At 33.7% G+C, this 25,248-nt stretch overlaps 1 protein-coding gene across 11 annotated transcripts; it reads right to left on the reverse strand.

Annotated features, from left to right (window-relative positions):
- Positions 1–1,758: 1,758 nt before the first annotated feature.
- On the reverse strand, positions 1,759–25,215 carry LOC111428989 (eukaryotic translation initiation factor 4G1). 11 transcript variants are annotated; one of them, XM_023064764.2, is made up of 17 exons: positions 24,654–25,215; positions 21,412–21,443; positions 21,156–21,331; positions 20,781–21,075; positions 19,371–19,888; positions 18,778–19,315; positions 12,288–12,995; positions 11,846–12,096; positions 9,569–9,748; positions 8,550–9,503; positions 8,125–8,356; positions 7,558–8,064; positions 2,760–2,980; positions 2,558–2,692; positions 2,281–2,494; positions 2,117–2,224; positions 1,759–2,040 (listed from the first exon to the last, which is right to left on the reverse strand). In XM_023064764.2, exons 1-17 carry the CDS (start codon positions 24,707–24,709, stop codon positions 1,958–1,960), a joined length of 5,208 nt encoding a protein of 1,735 aa, XP_022920532.2. In that variant the 5' UTR covers positions 24,710–25,215; the 3' UTR covers positions 1,759–1,957. The 11 variants fall into 11 exon arrangements, with proteins under 11 accessions (XP_022920532.2, XP_022920528.2, XP_022920531.2 ...); XM_023064760.2 differs by having other exon boundaries at positions 21,144–21,331; XM_023064763.2 differs by lacking the exon at positions 24,654–25,215 and adding an exon at positions 24,293–24,394 and having other exon boundaries at positions 21,412–21,453.
- Positions 25,216–25,248: the final 33 nt, after the last annotated feature.

The raw sequence follows: 25,248 nt of genomic DNA on the forward strand, positions 1-25,248 counted from the left end.
AATTATATATTAATTGATCAGAGGATTTCAATTTTATGATATCTGCCATTATAACCATCGTACCCGGAGATGGTTGGTAACACTAGCCGATTGGCAACATTGAAATTTTTCAAAAATCTTTATGTTGAGATTAAATTTCTCATTAATTCACCTTTTATTGATACATTGACTTGTATTAATCAAGAAAAAGAAGTAAAACTAATTATTGAATAAAAAGTGCTCAGTCAAAATCTAATCTAAGGATTTATTAGTGAAAACGCAGAATCTTCCGTTTTAAATAAAAACGTTTCGGCGTCGACAAAAATCGTGTTTGTGTATCAAGAACAGACATATCAACAATTCTCTTTTTATTATTGACACTATTTAACATTTGCGATATCATCTCTGATTCGTACGGGCAGAAAACGGTTTTGGGCGAAGGAGAGCGCGCGCGAATGGGGAAGGAAAAATCGGGATTTCGTCGTCGATTTTTATCGTATTAAAGAGAAAAATATATATAATAATAGGAGAGACGTAGCACAATTGTATAACAATAACAACGCAAGTTTTTTTTTGAGGTATTATTGCATATAATCCTTTAAAAAAATTATATTCCGTCTTCGATAAATTATTAAATACAACACGTAAAGTCAACTCATATCGTTTTTATTACAAAAATTAGTAAATAATCGTTCGTATAGTTAACGTGAAATCAAAATTTAATTCATATTATCACTTTTAAATATAAATTTGTAAATATAGTTGCCTATACGAACGTTATTTGAGGGCGCATTATTTTACGAGTTGACTGTACAAGGGGATGGTCATAATCTTGTTTATCTTTTTTTGGGGAAAAAATTGTGAAGGGGCAGTTTGGTGGAAAAAAAGTAAATTGTACGTAATTATAATAATAATAATAATAATAAATCCGTCATCGTCAATCAACATAGTCCTTAAAATAATCGCTTCAATATTTATATATATGTAGGTTATTCTTAAGACTAGTTGTTCTGTATGTTTTTTATATGTACATATTCATTTATATATATAAATAATACATAATATAATTATTAGAAAGAAGAGCCTAAAAGCAACTCAAGTATGTGTGTGTGCAACTGTATATTTTTTTATTATACAGAACAATATTTACCTATAAATAATAACTTAATGGTAATAAGAAAATCTATTTTCGATGATTTTAAAACAGAAAAAATTGATTTACAATATCTATAAGAGAATAATTAAATCCTTTGACAAAATATGGGTCCGGTTCTTTTAGCCTTTACCCATTTATCTTATCAAAAACATTTTTTTAATTCAGCAAACAATGTATTGATTACGACATAGAAAACTTACAAAACAGACCCAGCACTTTTTTTTTAAATAAGGTTAATAATAATACATTATAAAATATATAATTAGATCTGTAAATATATATTTATTTATATTTAAAATGAATATAATAAAAATATAAGGGATTTTGACAGGTGAGAAGAAAGGATAACAATACCTTGTTTGCTAGAACCAAAAAAATATAATTATTACTTTTTATTTTTCATATTATGTAAAAACCAACCAATAATAATCTATAATAATCATCACTTATTTAATAATAATTTTTTCAGTCCATGATTTTCCACACGGTTCACAGGGCACCTCTTATTATATCATTCATTACAAGTTGATGTCAAAGTTGATTTTTACTTATTTTTTTTTTGTAGATGTTGGTTGTTGTTTTGTTGGGTCGTTCCATCCCGCACTATTCTACTTTTTTTTCGATTTTTTTTGTCCAAACTTTTATTGTATATTTTTAATTGTATATAATATTTATATATATATAATATAAACAATTGTATAAATTTTAACTAAGAGTTTCTTTTTTTTTTAGGTTACAATCACTTTCATCAATTCACTTAAAGTCTTATCATCAATTTACTTTTTTTATTAGGTCTTATATAAAGGCCATTGTTACGAAACACTAAGCTTCATCTGTTGATGATGTATCATCGTCTATCTCCTTCATGTTTGTGAAAAAGCTGGTTAGTTGCTTCAGGGCCACACCTAAGAAGCATCAAAAACACATTAAGACCAGTTTTTATATAAAGTACACATAAAAATCGTGGATATTAATTATTACCTTTCCCATCGTGCTCTGCCGGATCGGTACTTGTTTCCCATTTTAGAAAACTATCGTGCGAAAGTATTGTATCATCGTATAAAGTTGAAAACGCCGACAAGTACAGGCCTAAAAATTGATAAAAAATGATTTCAACTAATTTATTAACCCTTTTTAAACAGTACCTTGTGGAACTTCCAATTTGTTAACATACGCTTGTAGCGCATACAATACTTGCAACTCGTAATCAGTTTTTGCAGCAACAAAATAATTGAACAGATTGTAGTGTTTCCGTAAGGTTTCGATTTGTAGTTTCAGCTTGACTATTGAATGTTCAAAAATGGCCGTTGCCAACACCCTAATGAATTCGTTTTCTTTTGCGCGCTCTCCTACGTTAGCCTATTCAAAATAAATCGATATTACCACACCATAATAAAAAAAATCATCTTAATCCAAACTTACATTAACCCAATTGAGTATATCATCAAAATTATTTTCATTGTCCAAGAACTCCAAAAGCTTTTTGTGAATTTGCTCATAAGATAAACCGCTTGAACATGACACCGTACTTTCTCCCCCAACCAAACATTCCAATTTCTATTAAAAAATAATAATTGAATTAAATTAAGACGAATTTTATGACGTTTCAAGATTAATTTCTTACGTAATATTTTATAAAATCGTTCACGTTTTCGCTTGGCATGAAATCTGATAAACTAAGTTCCGATGAGTTCCACATTGCCGCCAGGAAATTCGGACCTTTTTCCGTCATCACCAACTTAAAAGTAGTTGCTAAAAGCTTCGCCGCGTGACCCTGACTAATTAGGACGTTAAACGACTGATGCAGCCTTTTTAGAGGTAATGTGTTTTCGTATAATAATGATGCTATAAAAAAAATATATATTTTAAAAACATTTTATCAAAAATTAAAATCTACTTCTTTTATTTATCAACATTATCAGTTAAAAAATTTTCTTTTTCATTTAAAAGATTCAGTCCACTACTTTCACATTAATCATCATTTAAATTTTAATAAATTAAATTAGATTTAATTAAAATTAAAAGGAATATACAGTAAAACCTCGATATAACGGACTTCAGATAACAGATAGAATATTTTCCACATTCATAGATAAACTCGCGATATTCCCCCAGTTGTCTATATGGTGTATAAATCAAGTAATACAGGTAGTTCTACTTTTAGTTGTTATTGTGCTCCAGATTGTTGCATATATTTATTGAACTAACACTAGAAACATTAGGGTCTAAGGACGCATGGCTAAACCCAAAACTTTCTAGTTCTAGGTTTTTTTCATTAGCACTATTACTAGAACTAACACTATACCTAGAACTAGAATCATTCGGGTTTAGCCGTCTTGAGAGACGTTCAGCTAAACCCAAATGTTTCTAGCAACGTTAAATTTAAAATCACTTTTATCTATTATAACCAAAATATAGAGATATAGTAGAAACCACGAGAGCTGGCAGTGACAGATCGCTTAAAAATGGTATGAATCAAGATATGGACGTACGACTTAGATTATTTCACCACATACATTTAAATGTGGTTATGTTAGTAATGGAGGTTATATGTCAAACATTGTCAAAGATATTATTTAATGATTTTCCTTTCAAAGAAAACATTTTCAGCTTGTGATTCATGACAACGCTCACAAGACGTTTCGATTTGAGGTTATAATTATAGAGTTACATCCCTTAGGCCCACTTTTACCATCTTCCTGATAAACTATCTAGAGGATAGTTGCCATGGTTACGGCGGTTTTAAGCGCTCTCATTGGCTAAGAACTGGATTTATCTATCGGATAAATTTATCAGGAGGTGGTAAAATCGGCCGGCTTATCAATGTCGAGTTAAATCTGTTAGATACGCAACTCACGGATAAACTTGCCTAACAGATAACCTCAGTAAACCAGTTTATCCAGCAACTTTCTACCCTACAGGCAGCAACCTACGAGATAGAACATAGATGGTACCCCTGAGTGTTAACATTAGAAACGGAAATGAAACGTAATTGGTGAAATTTGAATAATTGACTTTAGTTTGTGAAGTTGATATAAACAGCTGATCGTGTTTTGGAGGTTATCATTCCCGTGTGCTTTCGGTATTGTGGTTTGTTTTCGAAAACCTCTTTTATAATGGAATTCCTACATGAATATTTATTAGACAACGATAAAGATGAGGATATTGTCCAACTCTTAAGTTATAAACGACGACCATATATTATAAAAGAAAGACAAAAGTCAAAACCACTTTGAGGAGTTGGACTAACACGTTTTTTTGTTAGATTTCGGTTAAAAAAGGACCCAGTTTTGTCAATCTTGGTTAAAATTAAGACGAGATTATACTATATTAGATTATAGATTATATTATTATTATTTTTTAATTACTAGATTATTATTTATTTTCTATAACATTTTTAAATTCGTTTGCCAAATCCATCGGCAAGTTCTTTTCTGCTATACTAAAATTTGATGATCTTTTCTTTCTTTTGCTTATCCATCATCAGAATTATAAGCTTAATTTATTTTTGACGTTATATTTTAATTTTATTGTCATTTCCTTTCACCAAGCAACCAAACTTGTGCTCACATTTTTTGACAATATCTAATAGGTAAACCCTTAACCAGTACTTCAATCTGGTGGGTATCCAAATGTCATATTTATCTATAAGATTACCCTAAACTACGGGTGGATAAACCATTCGGCAATGTTATCTATCAGCTACAATTTTAATTGACAGATTAACTAGATATTGATAAACCGGACCTTAGAAGAACAGACGTACTTTTTCGACGTGGCCATTTGAATTGTACAGCAGACGTATTAAAGTAATGCTATCTCTTTCTAACACACATTACTCTCTAGCGGTTTGTGAACTACGTATGGTATTTGTAAGAGCGGAAAACGATGATTTACTGCCAGCTCTCGTGGCGTCCACTATATCAGTTCGAAAAGAATTCAATTCGAACAATTCAAAATTCTAATTTGCAATACTTCCATATAGATGTCTAGTTGAGTCAAAATTTAGGTTCATGTCCCAAGACTTATCAAAATCGAGACTAAACTGTTCTGGAGCACATACCTGCTAAGACTTCAGCTGGTATCTGTCAGTATCCGATTCTGCGCATAAAAAAATCTCCAGTCTTATACTTATTTTTAGAAATAATGAGAAATTGGAAACTATAATATTTGCACTGAGAAGTGTTAGGATAGATTTTACAGTTATTTAGTTTCAAATAGACACTCTTAAAGCTGAAATGTGTTCGGTTTACTTGAAATATCGAGATATCAAATCCATATTCATGACCGAACCTCGTCAGCTTCTAATTGTTAAAGTTTTAGCACCGATATTTATTGAAGATTGCCAAGATAACAGAGACTAAACGCTCTAACCATTGCCAACCTAAGTCTTGAATTGGATTTGAACACGATTTTAGTCTTAAACTAGCAAAGTTTCCATTTGTATGTGGAAATAGTAAAACTATACAAAATGCGTATAAAATTGAATATATACCATAAAGTACTTCACCATAAAGCACTTCACATATAAATTTAGAAATTGTGCTTTTTAGCAAACTATACATATATTGGAAGGATGTAGAAGAATCTCCAGAAGCCAAAAATCTTAAAGTTGCTTGTAGTTTTACAGGAACTGGAATGGCATCTCTCATATGCGTATGTTGTTGTTGTATTTTAGAGTATAGTTGAATCAACAAAAACATGAAACTCTCTTCAGTCATTGTTAAATGATTAAAAGATGCTTGCTGACCTTCATGGTATAATTCTCTAATTAAAGTACTAGGTTCTAACCCAGCAACTATGTTTTCGCTTTTTTTTAATTAATAACGTGTGCAGTTAAAAGGAGCACATTTGGACCACCATATTGATGCCTGGGCGAAGTACATCACTTGACGCCATCTTTATTCCTGTGCCAGTACACAATTATAACATTTATGTGGAAACAACTTCTGGCGCCAGCTAATTGGCGCCACTAAATTGGCTTCGTACTGACGCGAATTATCCATGTATGTGGAAACTTAGCTTTATGTCAAATTTAAACAAAACATCGAGTTTTCAAGACGAAATTCATGTTTCTAGATTTGTCGAAATCCTATATGTCATTTAATACGCTTAGTTGCAAGGTCACTTTAATTTCAAGTGAACTCAATTAATTTCAATGAATATTTCAATAGATGTATCTACATCTGAACTGATCTCCCCCCTAAATCTCAATCAACCCTATGCAATCAATTAAAAGACTATTTCAATACACCATAAGACTCAGTAGAATGCCAAGAAGAAGGTACAAAGAAGTTTAACATAGCCACTTTATATAAAATATTAGCTTACTTTTATACCATTTTGAATTCTAGCTTCCATTCTACTACTAGAATGGTACTACCTTTAGTAGTGCAATTCTAACTTTTATCATTTTCAAACATAAACCCTATACTATAATACGGCAAATCCCAGCAAATACTCAAAACGCACATTTAGACTCACGTCAAGTCTGCTTCCGAAGCAGACGTGTATGACGCACGCGTAAGTCGCACCGCATTGCGTTAAGGCTCGTACAGACACGTTTAGTAATTTAGTCGAGTAGCGAGTAGCCACTTACCACTGGAACGTTTAGTAGATGGCAACTGCCCACATTTAATACGCTCAAGACACTTTAGTGGTACTCAAGATGAACAAACGACGTCATCGCTCGCAATACAATAAATTGCTAATTCACTAAACTAAATTTATGCGTTCGCACGTGTTTGGTGGCAGTTGTAAGTAGTGGGGGTACGCTACTCGACCGAAAAAATAGAATCAAATGGATCTACTCGATTAAATCGTTTTAGTAAACTACTCGACTAAATTGTACTGTCCGCACGTGGCGAGTTACTAAATTACTCGCTACTCGACTAAATTACTAAACGTGTCTGTACGGGCCTTTAGTTCGCATTCATAGGAAATCTATTATGCTTAACTAGGTGGCATCTGTGGTTAAGTGTTGAACGCACGCGTAACACGCTTGCGACAGACGCGGATAGGAAATCCCACCTTAAACCCGATTGGTTCTAGTTCTAGTGACAGTGCACAAGTATAAAACTAGATCTAACACTATACCTTGAAAAACATATGGCTGAACTCGAATGTTTCTAGTTCTAGTATTAGTTCTAATGACAGTGCTTATTAACGCCAATTAGTAGATACCATTATGTTGCACTTTTTTATTGAACTAAAACTAGAACTAACACTAGAACTAGAAACATTCGTGTTTGTCTTTCAAGATATCTAAACCCGAATGTTTCTAGTTCTAGATATAGTGTTAAAATTAGCTCCACTAAGTGTGAATCCCTGTCCAAAATTCTGTATTGAAATTATTCATATAACGAACATTCCCTTCCCCATACAAATCCGTTATATCGAGTTTTGAATTTAATTTTACTTACCAATTATCTCTCCTAAATAGTCCCAAATCATTGGTATATCTATCGTTAAATCATCAGCTTGACTAAGAACATCCTCAAGCCCCATACAATACTGATCCAACGATAATCGATTCATTTTAATTAATTGAGCATAAAAACCGCTCAATTTAACGCGAGCAGTCGTTGAACGTTCCAGGACAATATTGTAACCGGTCGAAACGAATTGAGCGTAAGCCGTTTCGGGGATATTATCGCGAATATCTTCTTCGCACGCCTCCACGGTCGAACAATCATTTAAGTATTCTTCAATGATTGTCTTAACTTTCAGTTCAAGTTGTTCGGGCGTTAGATCAGGGATTATTTTAGATGATGGCGGAGGTGCCACAATATTTAATGGTGACGGCGGCGGCATCTGTTTCGGCACGGAAGATTGTGGTTGCTGAGCGTTCGTCGTCGAAGAAATCGGCGTTGAACGTTGTGAACCGTTGTGTGAACGATGCTGCGAACCGGACCTAGAACCTCTACCATCTAAAAAAATCAAAAAAAAAAGTTATTTTTGACATAATAAAAATCATAAAATTAAATTACCTTCATATGATGAATGTTTGTAATTTCTTTCAAGACTTGGTCCTTTAGAAGTGTAAGGATCCTTCGATCGATAAGTGCCACCCATAGAACTCCGTTTTTCAACATCATTACCCATATTTTCTAACGGAGCGTACATATTAGCGAGGGAAGACGGTGGGTTTGTTTTAAGATTAGATCCGCGACCCCATTGCCCAAACATATTGCTGGATCCCAATGGTTCATCGAATTGAGGCTACAGGCAGAAGATAAAACATCCAATCACCGTCATATTGATGAAAAAAAAAATTTAAACAACACATTAACTTAACATGCAGAACAGAATTAAATTTAAAACTATTAAAAAGGCACTGATACAACAACAATGGGGTGGACAATGCTAAAACAAACTTTATTGACACATCATCAAAATAAGTTCAAAAACTTACAGGTTTATTTTTAAGCTTGTCGGATTGCACAGTGAATGAGGCGCGACTTCCGCGTGTTTGCGACGTGGTCCAACCCTCGTTGTCGCTAACGTTGTTACGACGTTGTTTCTTATCGGTGGATGATGATGAGCTTCGGTCATCTTTACGTGGCGTGTGAGGACCGGAATTCATCGCTTGAATGTTTAATTGTTCGTCATTCGCTTCCTGTTGTATCTGATCGATGGTCTTAGGATTAGTGTCTTGACGACGAGGCACCCATTTGGCAGAACGCAAGTCGATCACATCTTGCAACATAAATCTAACTCTACTGCTAATTTTTCCGTGTTTTCTATCGGCTATTTCTTTCACAGTACCGAAAATGTGATTTAACGACATTTTTCGTTTCTCTAATTCTTCACCAATAGTCGATAACAATTTACAAAGACATTCTAAACTTTCTTCATCTCTATTCCCCAATAAATTCTCTAAACAACGCATCATTATGTTGTTTGTTAACATATTTCTTTTATACAATTCGCCTATAAAACGGATATTTCCGACTGATTTTCTTCGTAGCCGTCGCTCTTCATCTTCTAAAAGTAACTGTAATTCTTTTTTCTTTTCCGGGTCTGTACATTCATCTATGTCTTGTACCATTTTATTGTGTGACTTTTCTTCTTGAGAATTTTTTTCGAATTCTTTTTGACATCTTGTAATAAGCAATTTTCTAAAGTTAACAAATTCCCCTTCTTTTTTATTGTTCGCGGGCACTTGTATCAGTGCCACTTCGCTACACATGTTCGCGTAGGAAACTGAAAAGTTGGGTTCATCTACCGCCTTTTCAAACACCAGATCTATAACGCCCTGTAACCTATCGGACGTATCAATTTGTAAATTTTTGATTTGTTGTAGTAGGGCGTCGAATTTTTGCGGCGTCAATTTGTTTAGAATACCACGAACTTTTTTGTATAATTCCTAATTATTGTTGAAAAATAAAATAATTAGAAAATAATTTTGAAAATTAAATTAATTTTAATTACGTGAGTTTTCTTGTCCTCTTCGGGTTGCTCGCCGCTACTCGTAAATCGAGTTGGTTTCCACGCGTTTTCAGTTACGTTTAACTTAACGTCTTTATGTAAAGACACTCTAACCACTTCAGCTTTACTGCTTTTTGAATTTCCACTAGCTTTACTCATTTGGCTATTTCTCTTTGTGCTGGCCTAAAAAAATAAATAAAGGAATTACTCCAAATAATCAAAACAAATCGTTAAAAAAATCGCTATTTATTACTTCAGTTTGAAATTAACTTCATTTTATTTTTTTGAAGACTTCAGATCACTACTTTCACTCAAAATTTACATCATTTTAACCCTTTGTGTCTTTTTAAATTGTAGTCATCTATTCAGCGCATTTAAAGCTGTCGGTACTTTCTACTATATAAGAAAGAACCTGTATAAAAATGATGTAATCCGCACTGTAGGGTTTTTAGGTATATTTAAACTTATTCATCCAAATGTGAGGTTAGAAGTTTAGTAAAAAGTGGTGTTGCTGAATTTTGTTGTTGAAAAAGGTATCTCATTGATAAATGGTTATTAGGTGTGATTTGTAAGCAGCTTTGTGTATTTGTTTACCAATTACAATTTTCAAACATTACTTATTTTTATCGCGATAAAAGTTACATTTTGTTTGGTACATAGAAGTACCGTCAGGATAATAACAGGTACAATATTGAGATTGATGTAAAAATGAGCCAAGAGAATACAGATACGTTTTGGTACTTAAACAAAGCTTTGACTGATGAAGAACTTTTGGTTGAGGCTGAAAAAGTTTGTGTTGAATTAGAAAATCTCGTGTTGAATAATTCTGAACAGACAGACATAGAAGATGAAGAAGATGATATTGTTATTACTAGTGGTATAGTAGACGCCACGAGAGCTGGCAGTAAATCATCGTTTTCCGCTCTTACAAATGCCATACGTAGTTCACAAACCGCTAGAGAGTAATGTGTGTTAGAAAGAAATAGCATTAGTTTAATATGTCTGCTGTACAATTCAAATGGCCACGTCGAAAAAGTACGTCTGTTCTTCTAAGGGATGTAACTCTATAATTATAACCTCAAATCGAAACGTCTTGTGAGCGTTGTCATGAATCTATGTTTTCTTTGAAAGGAAAATCATTTAAATAATATCTTTGACAATGTTTGACATATAACCTCCATTACTAACATAACCTACATTTAAATGTATGTGGTGAAATAATCTAAGTCGTACGTCCATATCTTGATTCATACTATTTTTAAGCGATCTGTCACTGCCAGCTTTCGTGGTTTCTACTATAGTGAGGTAGCTATGCTGGAAGATGAAGTAGTAAAACAACTAACTAATCAAAATGAGGAAAATGCCGCTGAAGTAGTAGAAGAACAAGGCAGAAATTGATAGATAATGGAGAAAACTGGAAAAGCAGACTAAAACTCCAGAAACTTTCTAGTTCTAGTGTTAGTTCCAGTTTTGCACTAGCACTATTACTAGAATTAACACTATACCTAGCTGTCTTAAGAGACGTGGAGCTAAACCAAAATGTTTCTAGTTCTAGTATCAGTTCTAGTGGCAGTACTTATTAGCGCTAGTTAGCACTAGACATCATAATGTTGCACATTTTTATTGAACTATAACTAGAACTACCAACACTAGACCTAGAACTAGAAATATTCTAGGTCTAGTGTTAGTTCTAGTTTTGCACTAGCACTATCACTAGAACTAACACAAGACCTAGAATCATTTGGGTTTAGACGTCTTAACACTTTCGTGACCGATCACGTATTGTTACGTTTTGACGTTACCTAATTGTTTATTGAGCGGCCGCGCAAATGTTAAGAGGCGCAAGGCTAAACCCGCATGTTGAATGTTGAAAAGAAAGAGGAAGGTGTGAAAATTGTTCTGCCAAAGCTATTCAATCCAGAAACCACTCAAAACGTACTGCCTGCAATGTTTACTTATGTTGTAATGAAAGAAAAAACTTATAATGTGATTTAGCTAAAGCAAAGGGTTATTATATTAATAAAAAATGCATTATTTTTATATTAGCAATAAAAGTTTTTGTATACTGCAGCATCACTACAAAATATTTTAATGCCTGATGATACTCTCAAGTACCTAAAATGGGGGGAGTACCATATTTTGCTTAAATTGATACCAAAACCCTATACTGAGTGTATTTTGATAGCGTTTTATCAATTCTGTCACAAAATTTCACTTCTTGAGACACAAAGAGTTGCACAATTTTTAATTTAATTAATAAATTTGAAAAGATATACTTACACCGCCACGTGATGACGATTTTCCAGCATAATTTGGAGCACTAAATTGTGGAGTAAAGTCAGTTGTGCGGTTCATAATATTACCAGGATATGGATACCGGCTAATATCACCGATTCGACCTCTATCCTCTTGTAAGACGACTTCGAGGAGATTGTCAGGTTTTCTTCTGCTCTTTGGATCGTCTTTTAGAGCCAATAGGAAATCTTTGCCATAACTTTTCTTACCATCAAGATTAAATGGCGACCATTGGTCTAAAAATTTGCAAAAAGAAGATTATATCAAAAAAGACTTGAATAAAATACTTTTATATAAGAAAAAAAATTTTTCAGCAACGAGGAATTCCAATGAGTATCTTTCATTTGATAGATTAAATCAGCTTGGAAGTTTCATCATGATTTTTGTTAAGATTTAAAGTTAAAAATATGTAAAAGGAAAAACTTACCATCTTTATAAATTAATTTTTGCCTAATATCACCCGCGCTACTATTCTCTATATCGGAAGAATTATTTTTAATATTAACCTCATTCTTGGCCTGCACCAATTTTTCATTAGACAAATCAATTTTATCCCCATTTTTATCAACAGCTGAAACATCATGCGCCGTAAAAGGTTTCGGAACGTCCTTAACGATATCGGTAACATCGAAAGCCTTTATTGAGGGCGGTTTAACGGTTTCAGTGACTGTGATTGTCGCTGGTTGCGGCGGCTGAACTTCCGGCTGTTCAGCAATTTTATTAGAATCGACCACTTCCTCTCTATTAATATTAACAGGAGGAGATACAGTCGGAACGACGCTACTGGTTTCCTTCGTCGCATGATGGACGATCGTGGAAACGACTGTGGTAGGTACCGCAGGGGCAGCATTAACTACCGATGGGAATCCACCCCTGCCGACGACGTTTACGGGAGATTCAGGATTGTTCGCATGATTATCGCTAAACGCGTCCATATCTGTACCCTCCTTATTAGCACCTTTCATGTTAAGCTCCTTCATTTTATTTGTTTTATTAGTCGGCTTCGACGGTTGCGTTTGCGGGACAGGAACTTGTATCGACGGCTTATTAACCGATTCCCGTTGTTGTATTGGTGGTTGTTGTAGCTGCTGCTGTTTATTGTCCCGTTGTTGTGCATTTTTCTGTTTTGCTTTACCTTAAAGAAAATTAAGGATGGGTTAGAACAGAAAGTATTAAAAATCTGTGGTAATTAACAAGGTTAATACAACGATGACGTAGAGATAAAAATATCGAGATAAATAATTCCACGTTATAAGATGGCGCTCTTTATAATATTCATCAAAATTTCAAAAAAAATCGCTTAAAATGATATAGATAACCCAAAAAAAAAGATAAACCAAGGTCAATAAGACAATAATATGCATTAAATTTATTTATTCAAAGAAAAGCTCCGATTAAACATTTTCTTTCTTTTCAATGTGTATTATGTTGGTTGCGTTAATAATTATCTAATGATAGTTCTAGTGGCAATGGTAGAAAGCGCTAGTTAGCATAAGACATCACTATGTTGCATATTTTTATTGCACTAAAACTAGAACTAACACCAGACCTAGAGCTAGAAAGTCTAGTGTTAGTTCTAGTTTTGCACTAGCACTATCACTAGAACTAACACAAGATCTGAAACTAGAATCATTCGGCTTTAGCCGTCTTGAGAGACGTGCGGCTAAATCCAAATGTTTCTGGTTCTAGGTCTAGTGTTAATTCTAGTTTTACACTAGCACTAGAAATAACACTATACCTAGAACTAGAATCATTCGAGTTTAGCCGTCTTGAGCGACGTTCGGCTAAACCCGAATGTTTCTAGTTCTAGGTCTAGTGTTAGTTCTAGTTTTGCACCAGCACACTACTATCACACTATCACACTATCACTAGAATTAACACAAGACCTAGAATCATTCGGGTTTAGCCGTCTTGAAAGACGTACCGCTAAATCCGAATGTTTCTAGTTCTAATTTTGCACAAGAACTAACACAAGACCTAGAACTAGAATCATTCGGGTTTAGCCGTCTTTAGAGACGTGCGGCTAAACCCGAATGTTTCTAGTTCTAGGTCTAATGTTAGTTCTAGTGACAATGGTAAGTAGCGCTAGTTAGCATAAGATATCAGTATGTTGCATATTTTGATTGAACTGAAACTAGAACTAACACTAGACCTAGAAATATCCGAAACTTTGTAGTTCTAGTGTTAGTTCTAGTTTTGCACCAGCACTATCACTAGAATTAACACAAGACCTAGAATCATTCGGGTTTAGCCGTCTTTAGAGACGTGCGGCTAAACCCGAATGTTTCTAGTTCTAGGTCTAATGTTAGTTCTAGTGACAATGGTAAGCAGCGCTAGTTAGCATAAGATATCAGTATGTTGCATATCTTGATTGAACTAAAACTAGAACTAACACTAGACCTAGAAACATCCGAAACTTTCTAGTTCTAGTGTTAGTTCTAGTTTTACACTAGCACTATCATTTGAACCAACACAAGACCTAGAACTATAATCATTTGGGTTTAGCCATCTTGAAAGACAAAGTTAATACAACGATGACGTAGAGATAAAAAATATCGAGATAAATAATTCCAAATTCCAAGTTATAAGATGGCGCTCTTTATAATATTCATTAAAATTTCAACCAAAACCGCTTAAAATGATATAGATAACCCAAAAAAAAAGATAAACCAAGGTCAATAAGACAATAATATGCATTAAAATTATTTATGCAAAGAAAAGCTTCGATTAAACAATTTTTTCTTTTTAATATGTATTATGTTGGTTGCGTTAATAGTTATTAACAAAAAAAACTTGAAATTTTATCGTAATATGATTGATATTATGTTCCACATGTTACAACATATGTCTAGGTTAAAATCAGGTTTGCCAACGTTGCAAAAAAAACGAAGTGAGAGAATAAAATCATATTTCATAACAAGGTAAACCAGACATTCAACTTTCTAAAATTTTCGGTGTTCAAGCAATGGCGACGACGAAATGTAATTTAATGCGAATGAAAAGGTGAAGAGAAAGGGTTTTGTAAAATCGAAATTGTTCGCTTTAAAAATATTACCTCTATTTACTACTTGCCACTCGGACATATCCAACAAGGCCGGTTCAGGCATCTATTCTTAGAACTGACGACCAGACGACGACGAGTAGGAGTTGGGGTGCATCAAGATCCAAATACGGTTATAAAAAACTAAAAACGTATTCTCGCGCATACAAAAAAAAAAGAGAGAAATAAAATTTCGATTTTGTTTCCCCGTTTCCTTTTCAATTGGAAATCCTTAAAACGATAAAGTATGTGTGTGGTTGAAACGTATGGCGCAAGGTCACAAATAAATTATTATATACGCGCTGCGAAAACGAAAAACTTAAAAATGATCACTCGAAAACGTTAACGCGAATTGATTAAATTAAAATAATAGTAGTTAATACAACGAAATCTCTAATTCTTGAGTATTATTTTAAAAAAACGAACTGCACGTATTGCGGTACAATTACTTTACCACGTTGCGTACGACCCATGTGGTCGACGCATAATGAAGTGAAGTGTCTGCCATCTTAGAAGGACATCGTAAACGATCGGAACAACACGATTCTATACGAAAGGTGAAATTTTTGTTCTTCGTAAACGATCGGACTAGCGCGATTTTATACGAACGTTAAAATTTTTGGACTTTTACTGAAAAAATGGCGTACCAACCTATTTTTAAACATCGCTATCGAACCACGTGATAATACCCGAAAATCGCGTTATTACGATACCCGAACTTTTTTTTAAGATTAAAATCTAAGATTTTTCTTTTTGCGTCACTCCACGATCGGAATTTCGATCGCGTACGATTAACGGCTGCGCTTTTGGCCCGGTTTCGATGAATGAATTTTATTAGAAAAACGACCTCTTACGGTTAGTGCAATCGCCTACGTCAACAAGAAGAAGTTTGAGGTTATAATTACACATGGTGCCTCACCGCAATCGTTACGGAAACCGCAACAATCTAATTTTATTTAATGATTATTATTGTTTTTTTTATATAAAAATGTATCAATTTTCTTCGAGGAGCCGAAATATTACCGAAACAAGATGTAAATGTAATAAAAATAAAAAAAATAACTTTCTAACCTAAATATGTCAATGTGACGTTTGCTACGTTCTATTCTAAAAAAAACGTTCTGAAAAATTATGATGACGAAACACTAAATATATTTGTTACAATTTAGTTACATTTAAAAATGAAATTCCAATTTTATTTATTAACTAGACTATTTTTACTAGACATCTTTCAAAATTTTAAACTGAAATTATTTTCGAAACGAGAATGAATCATTTAATGGCTAAGACAGAAATGTTATGTTACAGCATCCTCGATTTGGTTGGAATAAGCCCAAGGGTTCTTTATAAAGATGAAAATATTTCAAATTTTTTATTCCAGTTACGAGAAGAACTTACAGCTGAGTGTAGAGATTGTGCAGAAAGAACAGCTTTATATCACTATTTTTTCAAAAAGGGAAAATAATTGCTAAATATTGTTCAGGTAATACAGCAATTGGAATTTTCAAAAGAAATGAAGATTAATTAAGTTTACACCGGGAATTTCATATAACTCGCAAACATGAATGCAGTAACCATAGTTACAAAACTACTCTGCACTTGCACTGTCCCACATAAAATGCAACGTTGCTCAATAGTACAGGCATTGGGTAGTTTTGCAAAGGAAAAGTTTTGCTTGGAAAAAGGTGGCGTCCTTATGACAACCCTGAGTTTCGGCCGTCTTAAGAGACGCACTAAACCCGAATATTTCTAGATATAGTGTTTGTTCCACTTTTAGTTCAATAAAAATATACCACAATCTAATGCTAAATAACAATTAAAACTAGAACTAACACTAGACCTAGATCTAGAAACATTCGGATTTAGCCGCACGTCTCTCAAGACGGCTAAACCCGAATGATTCTAGTTCTAGGTCTTGTGTTAGTTCTAGTGATAGTGCAAAACTAGAAATAACACCAGAACGTTTCGTCTGAAGACGCAATATAATACAAAAAAAATAGTAAAAAGATAATGCTTTCTGCATTCAAATGTAAAGATGTGAAGACAACTTTTAGTGGAAATAGGTACAGTGCGACCTCGATAATTGGGATTTTCATTAATTCAACAGAACATCTTGTACTTCAAATCAAAAGAAACATCTTTTATAATGAACCAGAAAATGATCAAGCAAATAAAAATTAATGAGATATACTTCTGTTCATTTCTGTTGTAAATAATCTTTATGTAAATACTATTTTTTAGATGTGTTATAACAGAACGATTAACGAAAAATTTCTGATCTAAATGTCATATTTACAGCGTTAACTGTAACAATTACGCTTTAGAAGATGAAAGTATTCCACAAGCAATTTATTAATCTCTTTCATATAAAAATATGTTCCCATCTTCATAAGTTATTGTATATCAACTGATATATTTATGAGATATGTTCAAGATTTCTGTAGTTCGGAAGAGTTCTGGACCTTTCTGCACATACATATTGCCTACTATAAGTATGCGCGGAAAGGTTTAGAACTGTTCAGGACTACAGACCTCTTGAACCAAAACAAGCCTTATAAATGTCTTGGTATACTCCTATAATTATTAATATTATTATTATTTTATTGCGAATACAGACTGCATCCGCTTAATGGCTTTATTTTCTATTTGCACACTGAGAAAACAAATAAATAAGGATGACGCTAAATAAGTACATAGAAAATATTTTGAAATTTTAAAATATTTGATATAAATAAATATTTATATCAAATATATCTATAAATATTTGTTTTGGAAATACTGTATGTGTGTAAATACTGCATTTGTTATTTGGCAGACGGTCAACTCTGCCATTACAGAAGCCACAATTGTTGAAGGAAATCTACGCATTGATGTCGACCACCACCTCATCCAATTTGTCATAAATTTTGTTTAGTTGCCAGTTTTTCAGTGAGCGATAAATGGGCCTTTGTGGAAGAATGAGTATGCAGTTTCCAAACCTTATTGATTTATGTAGTTCTTGTTACCCGGTATTAACATGTTATGGCCTTAAAGTAATTATTGATTAATGAACAGAATATTATTATTAAAAAGAATTTTTGTAAGTTATAGTAGTTTCCATAGATTCTTTTACTGCGACATATTCAGCAATAGTTTATATCCTCCTATAAATATAAAATGACTTTCTGACAATTACCTAGAACCATAACTTATAGTAACATTGGAGATCGCTCATAACAAGAATCTTCTGGTCCTCTACTACATATTACAATATTCCAACAAATTAGAGAAGCTGAACACAACATTAATAGAAAAAATTACAAATTACTAGTTAATTATTGCCAGTAACTAAATACAGCAAAAAAGGTTTTTGTTCATTTCTATGAGCTCGTTGTCATTACAAGGCCATTCGGATAGTCGTGAAACGATCAGTGTGGAGATCTTGAGACAACATTTGGTTTGTTAAACTGTTATTCTCGTCTACCCGACCAGAGTTACAACAAATGAGGTGTTATCAAAAATTCATTTAATTGGAGATTTCCATAATGCTTTGAAATAACAAATGTCGACAGATACATCAACTAAATATAGAGCAATAATTTTAGGATAATAAAACAATTTCGGTTCAGAATGAAATATTCAATACACATTATGAGTATTATTATGATTGACTAGGATTAAATCACTAAATGGAACCTTGATGGTACTTTATATTCAATGAGGCGTTTGTAGTAATTTCGTTTTCACTTTATCATTACTTTCAACCAACCTAACTCGGTTATTTTTTTAAACATAATTGAACTCACTTCAACTATTAGCCCAAATATACAGTCACTTTTTCTTTTTATCCACCAAGCATTCAAAACTTTAAAAAATAAAAAATTTAAAAGCTACTTACTATTATCTAAGATAGGACCACTTCCTGGAGCTGCACCATGATCACTAGTTACATCCTGTACTGGATTAAATTTTTGCTGTTGTTCCGTCTTTTCTTTTCGACCACCCACATTTTTTTTCTGATCATCCCTTGGTATCACTACATCCTTGGCACCAACGGTATCCTTGTTTGTAAATGGTGGAGGTGTTGCCAGCGCGATTGTTGGTTGTAATTCCTTGGGTAGTGGTGGTTTTGTTTCCTCCTTGGCAATTGGTTGTTGTTGTGGAGGTTGTTGTTTTGATTCCTCTTTAGGTCTCCTGTTATCTACAGAGGAAGATACTTGGATGGTGTCCTTTGGTAAATCTTTCTCTTTCGGAACACCTCCATGATCACCACGTTGTTTCCGGTTTTTCGCGGGACTTTCCCTGTCCTTTATTGACCCTTGTTTGATCGTCAATTCAGGAACGTCTACGTTTGCCGAAACAACTGGCGTTGATTCTTTAACGGGCGGTTGAGGAACAACTGGGATTAAACTCGGTATGAATTCTTTTTGGGATACCTTAAATAAAATTATTATTAGAACATAAATTTTATACAACGATCAATAAATTTACCTGTAATTTTGTTGTAAATGGTACAGAATCATGTCTAATTTGCATGCTATTGCTATGTTGTTGCACGACAGCCTGATTGAGCATTTGGAATGCAGGTGGCATGTTAGTATGGGTATCTAGATGCTGCTGTTGTTGCTGATCAACGACAGGTACCGATGAGGAATGATCTAGATCTTCCATTTTATCTTGGTTAATTAGCATTGTTACTTGTTTATTAAACACCGTTTGAATTTCTTTACTCGGCATATTCATCAATTTGGGCGTTTGTCTCGCAGATGATTCCGCTGACGCAGGAAGCGACTCAACCTCATCATAAACCTCATTTAATTTATCTACTCCTGATACTGGATCAATGATTGGTATCGCTTTTGCCGGCCGTGTTTTTTTCGAACCCCCTGTTTGTTGGACATTTTGAGGGAGATTTGGAGTCATCCCTTGAAGTGGCGGTTGTTGCGGCAAACTTTGTGGCACCGTTACCATCGGCGCATGTGCGCGTGGTACATGAAATTGACCATAAACTATAAACATATAAATAATTTTTATTAAAACATTTTCAATATATTCTTAAGGTGTGTCCCCAGACATTGCGCGGCATCAACGCGGTAGCAAAGGGTTGATTAAGGGTGATGGTCCCCTAAATTTTGACAGTTTTTTTGGTGGATTTAATACATTATTACCTCATTTCATGTGGAATTCAATTCTAAAACTTTTTTAGTCTTATTATTTTTTTTTAAACATTGTCGTTTTCATAAAAAGCTCAAATAACTAAAGACACGAATTTCCTTAATGCTACTTAAAATCATCGAAAATTCAGTAGTCGGCTGTGAAATTGTACGTCAAACTTGACAAATAGGTTATAAAACCTTGTCGTCAAATAACTTTATAACCTATTTGTCAAGTTTGACGTACAATTTCATAGCCGACTACTGAATATATGCTTAAAGTAACATTACGAAATATGTGTCTTTAGTTATTTAAGTTTTTTTATGAAAACGACAAAGTTTTTTAAAAAGTAATAAGAGTAAGAAAAGTTTTAGAATTAAATTCCACATGAAATGAAGTAGTAATGTGTTATATCCGCCAAAAGGTTAAAACTTTGTGTCAAAATTTAGGATACCACCCTTCATCAACCCTTTGAAATGCCACAATTGAGTTCAATTTGCTACCAATTAATTTTTTGGTTAAAAATTTGGTTTTTCTAGTTTAATGTATTACAAAAATATTGAACTTTTTAAAAATTTAAGAGCCAACTTTGAAGGCGAGTTATAGGCCTTCAAAGTTGGCTCTTAAATTTTCTCTATGTTGATAAGTCTCTGCTCTATGTTGGTTCTTATGTGAACCACCTGTATATGGACAATGTCTGGACACACCTTTATACATATTATTTTAAATTAAACAGTTTAAACTTACATTGAGGTTGTGTAGCTTGAGCAGGCGGATAGGTAGTAAATGTATACTGACTCTGGAAGAGCGGTGGAACAAGTTGTTGCGGTCGTTGCGAATTATAAAACGGTACACAATACATTTGATGGACCTGTTGTTGCATCGGTACATAAGGTCCTGTCGATTGCGTTTGGAAAACAGGTTGTTGTGGAACCTGCCGATGATTTGGCATCCTTGGTGCTTGCGTTTGCTGTGGAGGTCCCCTAGGAGTGTAAAAATTTTGTGTTCCGCCGCGCACCTGTTGTGGTTGCTGTACAAACGCCTAAATGGGGCGAATAAAACAATTTTCAATCAAATATTCACGCAGGCTAAGAATGAGCGATTACTAACATTAAAACCTACCAGATTCATACCAGCCTGGCCAACGGGCGCCACTTTTAAGTCGTTATTAGGTGGCGTTGACGGTTGCGTTGGAGGCCCCGTTGGTGCCATCCCCGGTCTTATTGGGGCTTGATTACCACCAGCTTGTGACGGCGGCGGTCCATATTGTTGAGGTGCTTGTACATGATAATCTGTTCCTAAATTAATAAAAAAAAATCATTAACAAAAATTGAAATCTAAAAAAATATTCTTTAAACAAAGTTTTTGTATTACTTACTACTTTGTGGTGTTGGCGGCCTTTGTATATAACTAAAAGCATCTTAAGGAAAAAGGTTATGTTTATAATTTTTAATGGATAAACTGTAATAAGCTGGCAATATACGTATAAAAAATCGTTTGGATGATTTAATAAAAATCATAAAGCAGAACGAAGTTTATAATAGTCACGTGTAGATTAATGAATACGAAAACTGTGCGCACCTTCTTCGCAAAATGAGGTTATGTTTAAGAACTTTTAAGAATTTAATGCAACGAAATTATTGATTCCAGTAAATTGACAAAACTTTAAAAACCTTGTCTCTGTTGGGATATTAAGGTGGGGAGAAGAAACCGGATTATAATAAGTGAAGATAATAGAAAATAATTGATGAAAAAAAACTTGTTCGAAATTGATTTATAAATGAACGAAAAAATTTTATAAAGGTGGTGTGCATGTTGCAGATAACGTTTCGTTCATGGATCTTGTGACCTATTTAAGTTAATTGAATTTGAAAAAAAAAAAAAATGGGGGTCCCATCACTTACTTTGTGGCTGTATCATCCGATAGTGATGAGCGGGTTGAGGAGGTATGAGGCATATACCCTCCTGTTTTACGGGCCCATTTGCAACATACCTCGAGACCATGCTTCCTCGCTATTTCCTTTTTTTTTTGTATTACAATTTTTTATGGTTGGTTACGATAATTTTGATGTGACTGGGGACAACTATTCAAATGCGCCCGTTAGTCCTCCGCGCTGGGACCGCGGCTGGTCTTCGCCAAAACGCATCGATCTCACGGCTACGCGAAAGGAATGTTGTCGTCAACATTTTCAACGTCTCTCCTCCTATTTAGAATAAATCGCCTCACACTCTTAAAACGATCGCGGTCATGAATACGTACGCAATGTCAAATACCGCATATTATTATTTCAGCGAACAAAAAAAATAAATAAATTAGTGTCACTCTCGCAGTTTCGTTCCACGCGCTCGCTTTATTAAGGGATTGTGAACATTTTCTTGCGCCCGAATCCGCCGCTGCCACACCAAACGTAAAAATCGATAAGGGAGTTTTACGAATTCCACGGGAACGCATACATCACTTTTGCAACAACAAAAAAATCACTAATTTAACGGATTCCGTTCGCGAACCGTTCAGCTTACGTTTTCTTTGACAGTTTTTTCGATTTTTCTACGTCAAATGACAGACGTTGTAAAATTTTTAGTCAAAAAATAATTATTTCAGACAACGCCATTGTATCGACTGTACACTGTTTGATAGTAGTAGACCGTTTCTCCGCAAGGAAGTGTGGCGGCGCAAGCGCAACATCTAACCACACATCACACACAGATGTCGCTACATCTACACGTGACTAGTACAACTTACCATCACAAAAGATCTAAACTACTGGTATTATTATTTTTGTTATTATACACATTTCGATTCAAGAATTTTATTATCATTTTATTACTTTTCTTGTTATGAATCAGCTAATAAACATTTCCTGTTAATTATTCATGTAACAAGAAATGTTTACAAAATTAAAACGATTTCTAAAAACAAAATTAAAGTTTTAACCAAATAATTAGAAGCAATCAGAAATATTGGACTATTTTGAAATGGATTTTTAATATTATTTAATGAGTAATTTGGAAAATTTCGTTCCGTTATTACGAAAATTAAACGCCGGTAATGCAGATAACGGTAACATTTGAGCGAATATTTTTTAAGAAATTTTTCCTATACACTATTAATTTAAAATTCAATTCACTTTATTTGTATTTAAATTACTCAAATATGATTTTATAATGCAAAACAGGTTTTTATTGTACCAAAATTAGGCACCATTTCTTTGATAATGGGGTATATTGATTTTACGTAGCACATAACCTCAATAATGCAAATTTATTTTAGTTAATTCTTATTTTAATCATCACGTTCATTACTAAAATTAAGAGGATTTTAAGGTTTACACATTCAAATAACGTGAAATATATATTAAACATTTCGGTATGGCTACGTTCAAATATTCGGGATTTGGTTATTTTCAAATCAAAATTTCGGCGTTAATTTATTCTAATTGAGTCTAAAAACATTCATGCATCAAATAAGGCGTTTATCAGAGATATCTCAGACATTGTTGTCATAATTAAATTCGTTTTACAAAAACTTTCATATCTATGATCACATAACCTTAAAAAATGGTTAATAAATACAATTTTCTTCTTATTTTTGATAGAAGTTACAATTTTAATTGTGTTCTTTTTAATTTTTTTGTGCTTTAAATGTTTTGTAATCCACATTTAGTAGAGAAACTCTATTTGGGTGATTAGAGTAGGTAATTGTAATCTTTTAGGTTAGGTCTAATCCTGTACACTATCAACTTAAACCGTAAAATTTATACAAATAAAGAAACAATTCCGAGACAGGCAATAGACGGCAAACCGCAGGCGACACTACTTACAGATTATATATGTACAGGAGTGTGTTACGGAATTGTACCTTTATGTATTAAAATAAATCATCTGTTTCCATCTGGCGTAAACCCACATTAGATCAAAAGAGGTCAATAACATCCAAAATTATACCAGACAAAGATCGTTTAATTTGGAATTTTATTTAATTAATAAAAAGTAACCCAAAATGAAAGCTACAGAAAAACTATATTTTATTTTGAATAAAAAAATGAAAAGAAAAACTGGTTTATGTAAATGGGTAAGAAAAAGGATGTTAAATCAAGAAAAAGAAATCATTACATACCTGTAAAGGTTATGTAAGAGAAGCAGGCAAAATTGTGAAATAAATGATTAAAAAAGCAATAAATAATGAAAGAGTTAAAATCTTGTAAAGTATTAAAACATTTCGGTGATGTTAATTTGCGTAAAATTAATAAAGATCCTACCTGAATCAAAGTTGGAATTTCGCAAAAACAGTAACACCATATGGTTAAACATTCACAAAACAATCTCCTTTATGAAAGTAACCACCACTACAGCACACAAGTGCAACAGCAATGTGCACACCAAGAGGGAATGTATGTGTGACTAAGTTCTCATTGGTTATTTTCTTATTACATTTTCCTTTAGGTGTCCCTTTGCCCCTTTTTTTAATAAAATTTTTTAAACGCAAATTTTGTATAAATAGACAGTGACATCTCCCTGATAGAAAATGATTATGACACCTGATTACTTCCACTTATAAAATGTTTAGGCAAATGGGGCATTTAAGGGGCAACTTTGTTTTTTGATTAAAAAAAAGGATACGAAGTCTGCGGGTATCTTGGTTGCGGCACCGTAGGCGCCGGTTTCTGGTTGCTCATGTTTTTCCGGGCGATTTTTCGGCCCCCCGTCAGTGCAGCCGCCGCGACTCCGGTCTTCTACAATGATGCATATGTTCACAAATCACATTTGCACACTAAAAAACTAAACGAATGGTGATTCATGTCCTCCGGAAAAGAAAAAAAATTAATAATTAATTATGACGCCGGAACTAAACCCGGCACCCCCGGACAAATTCTTTCCCTAAATTTCTTATTATTATTTTTAAACGAATGTGTATGTATTTACGACGAAAACCACTTGAACTTCTCGTCAACCAAAGGTTAAGTTACGTTTTCAATATGGCGGAATTAACCCAAAAACATGTTTCATTGCCGTGCTGCGGCCACGCGACTTTCGCGTCCGTTCGGGTGACCGGAAGATACGTGGGGACGTCCCGTACGCGCACTACCCTATTCTATTTTAAAATAACGTCACTTTCAAATTAATAAACTAAAAAACTATAAAGGAATAAAAATGACACGCGGCTTTCACGTTGCTACTCGTGCTCGCCTCTAGCGTCGAGTTCGAAAACTAATGC

The sequence above is a fragment of the Onthophagus taurus genome, chromosome 6 (assembly GCF_036711975.1).
Source record: "Onthophagus taurus isolate NC chromosome 6, IU_Otau_3.0, whole genome shotgun sequence".
Classification (NCBI taxonomy): Eukaryota; Metazoa; Arthropoda; class Insecta; order Coleoptera; family Scarabaeidae; genus Onthophagus; species Onthophagus taurus.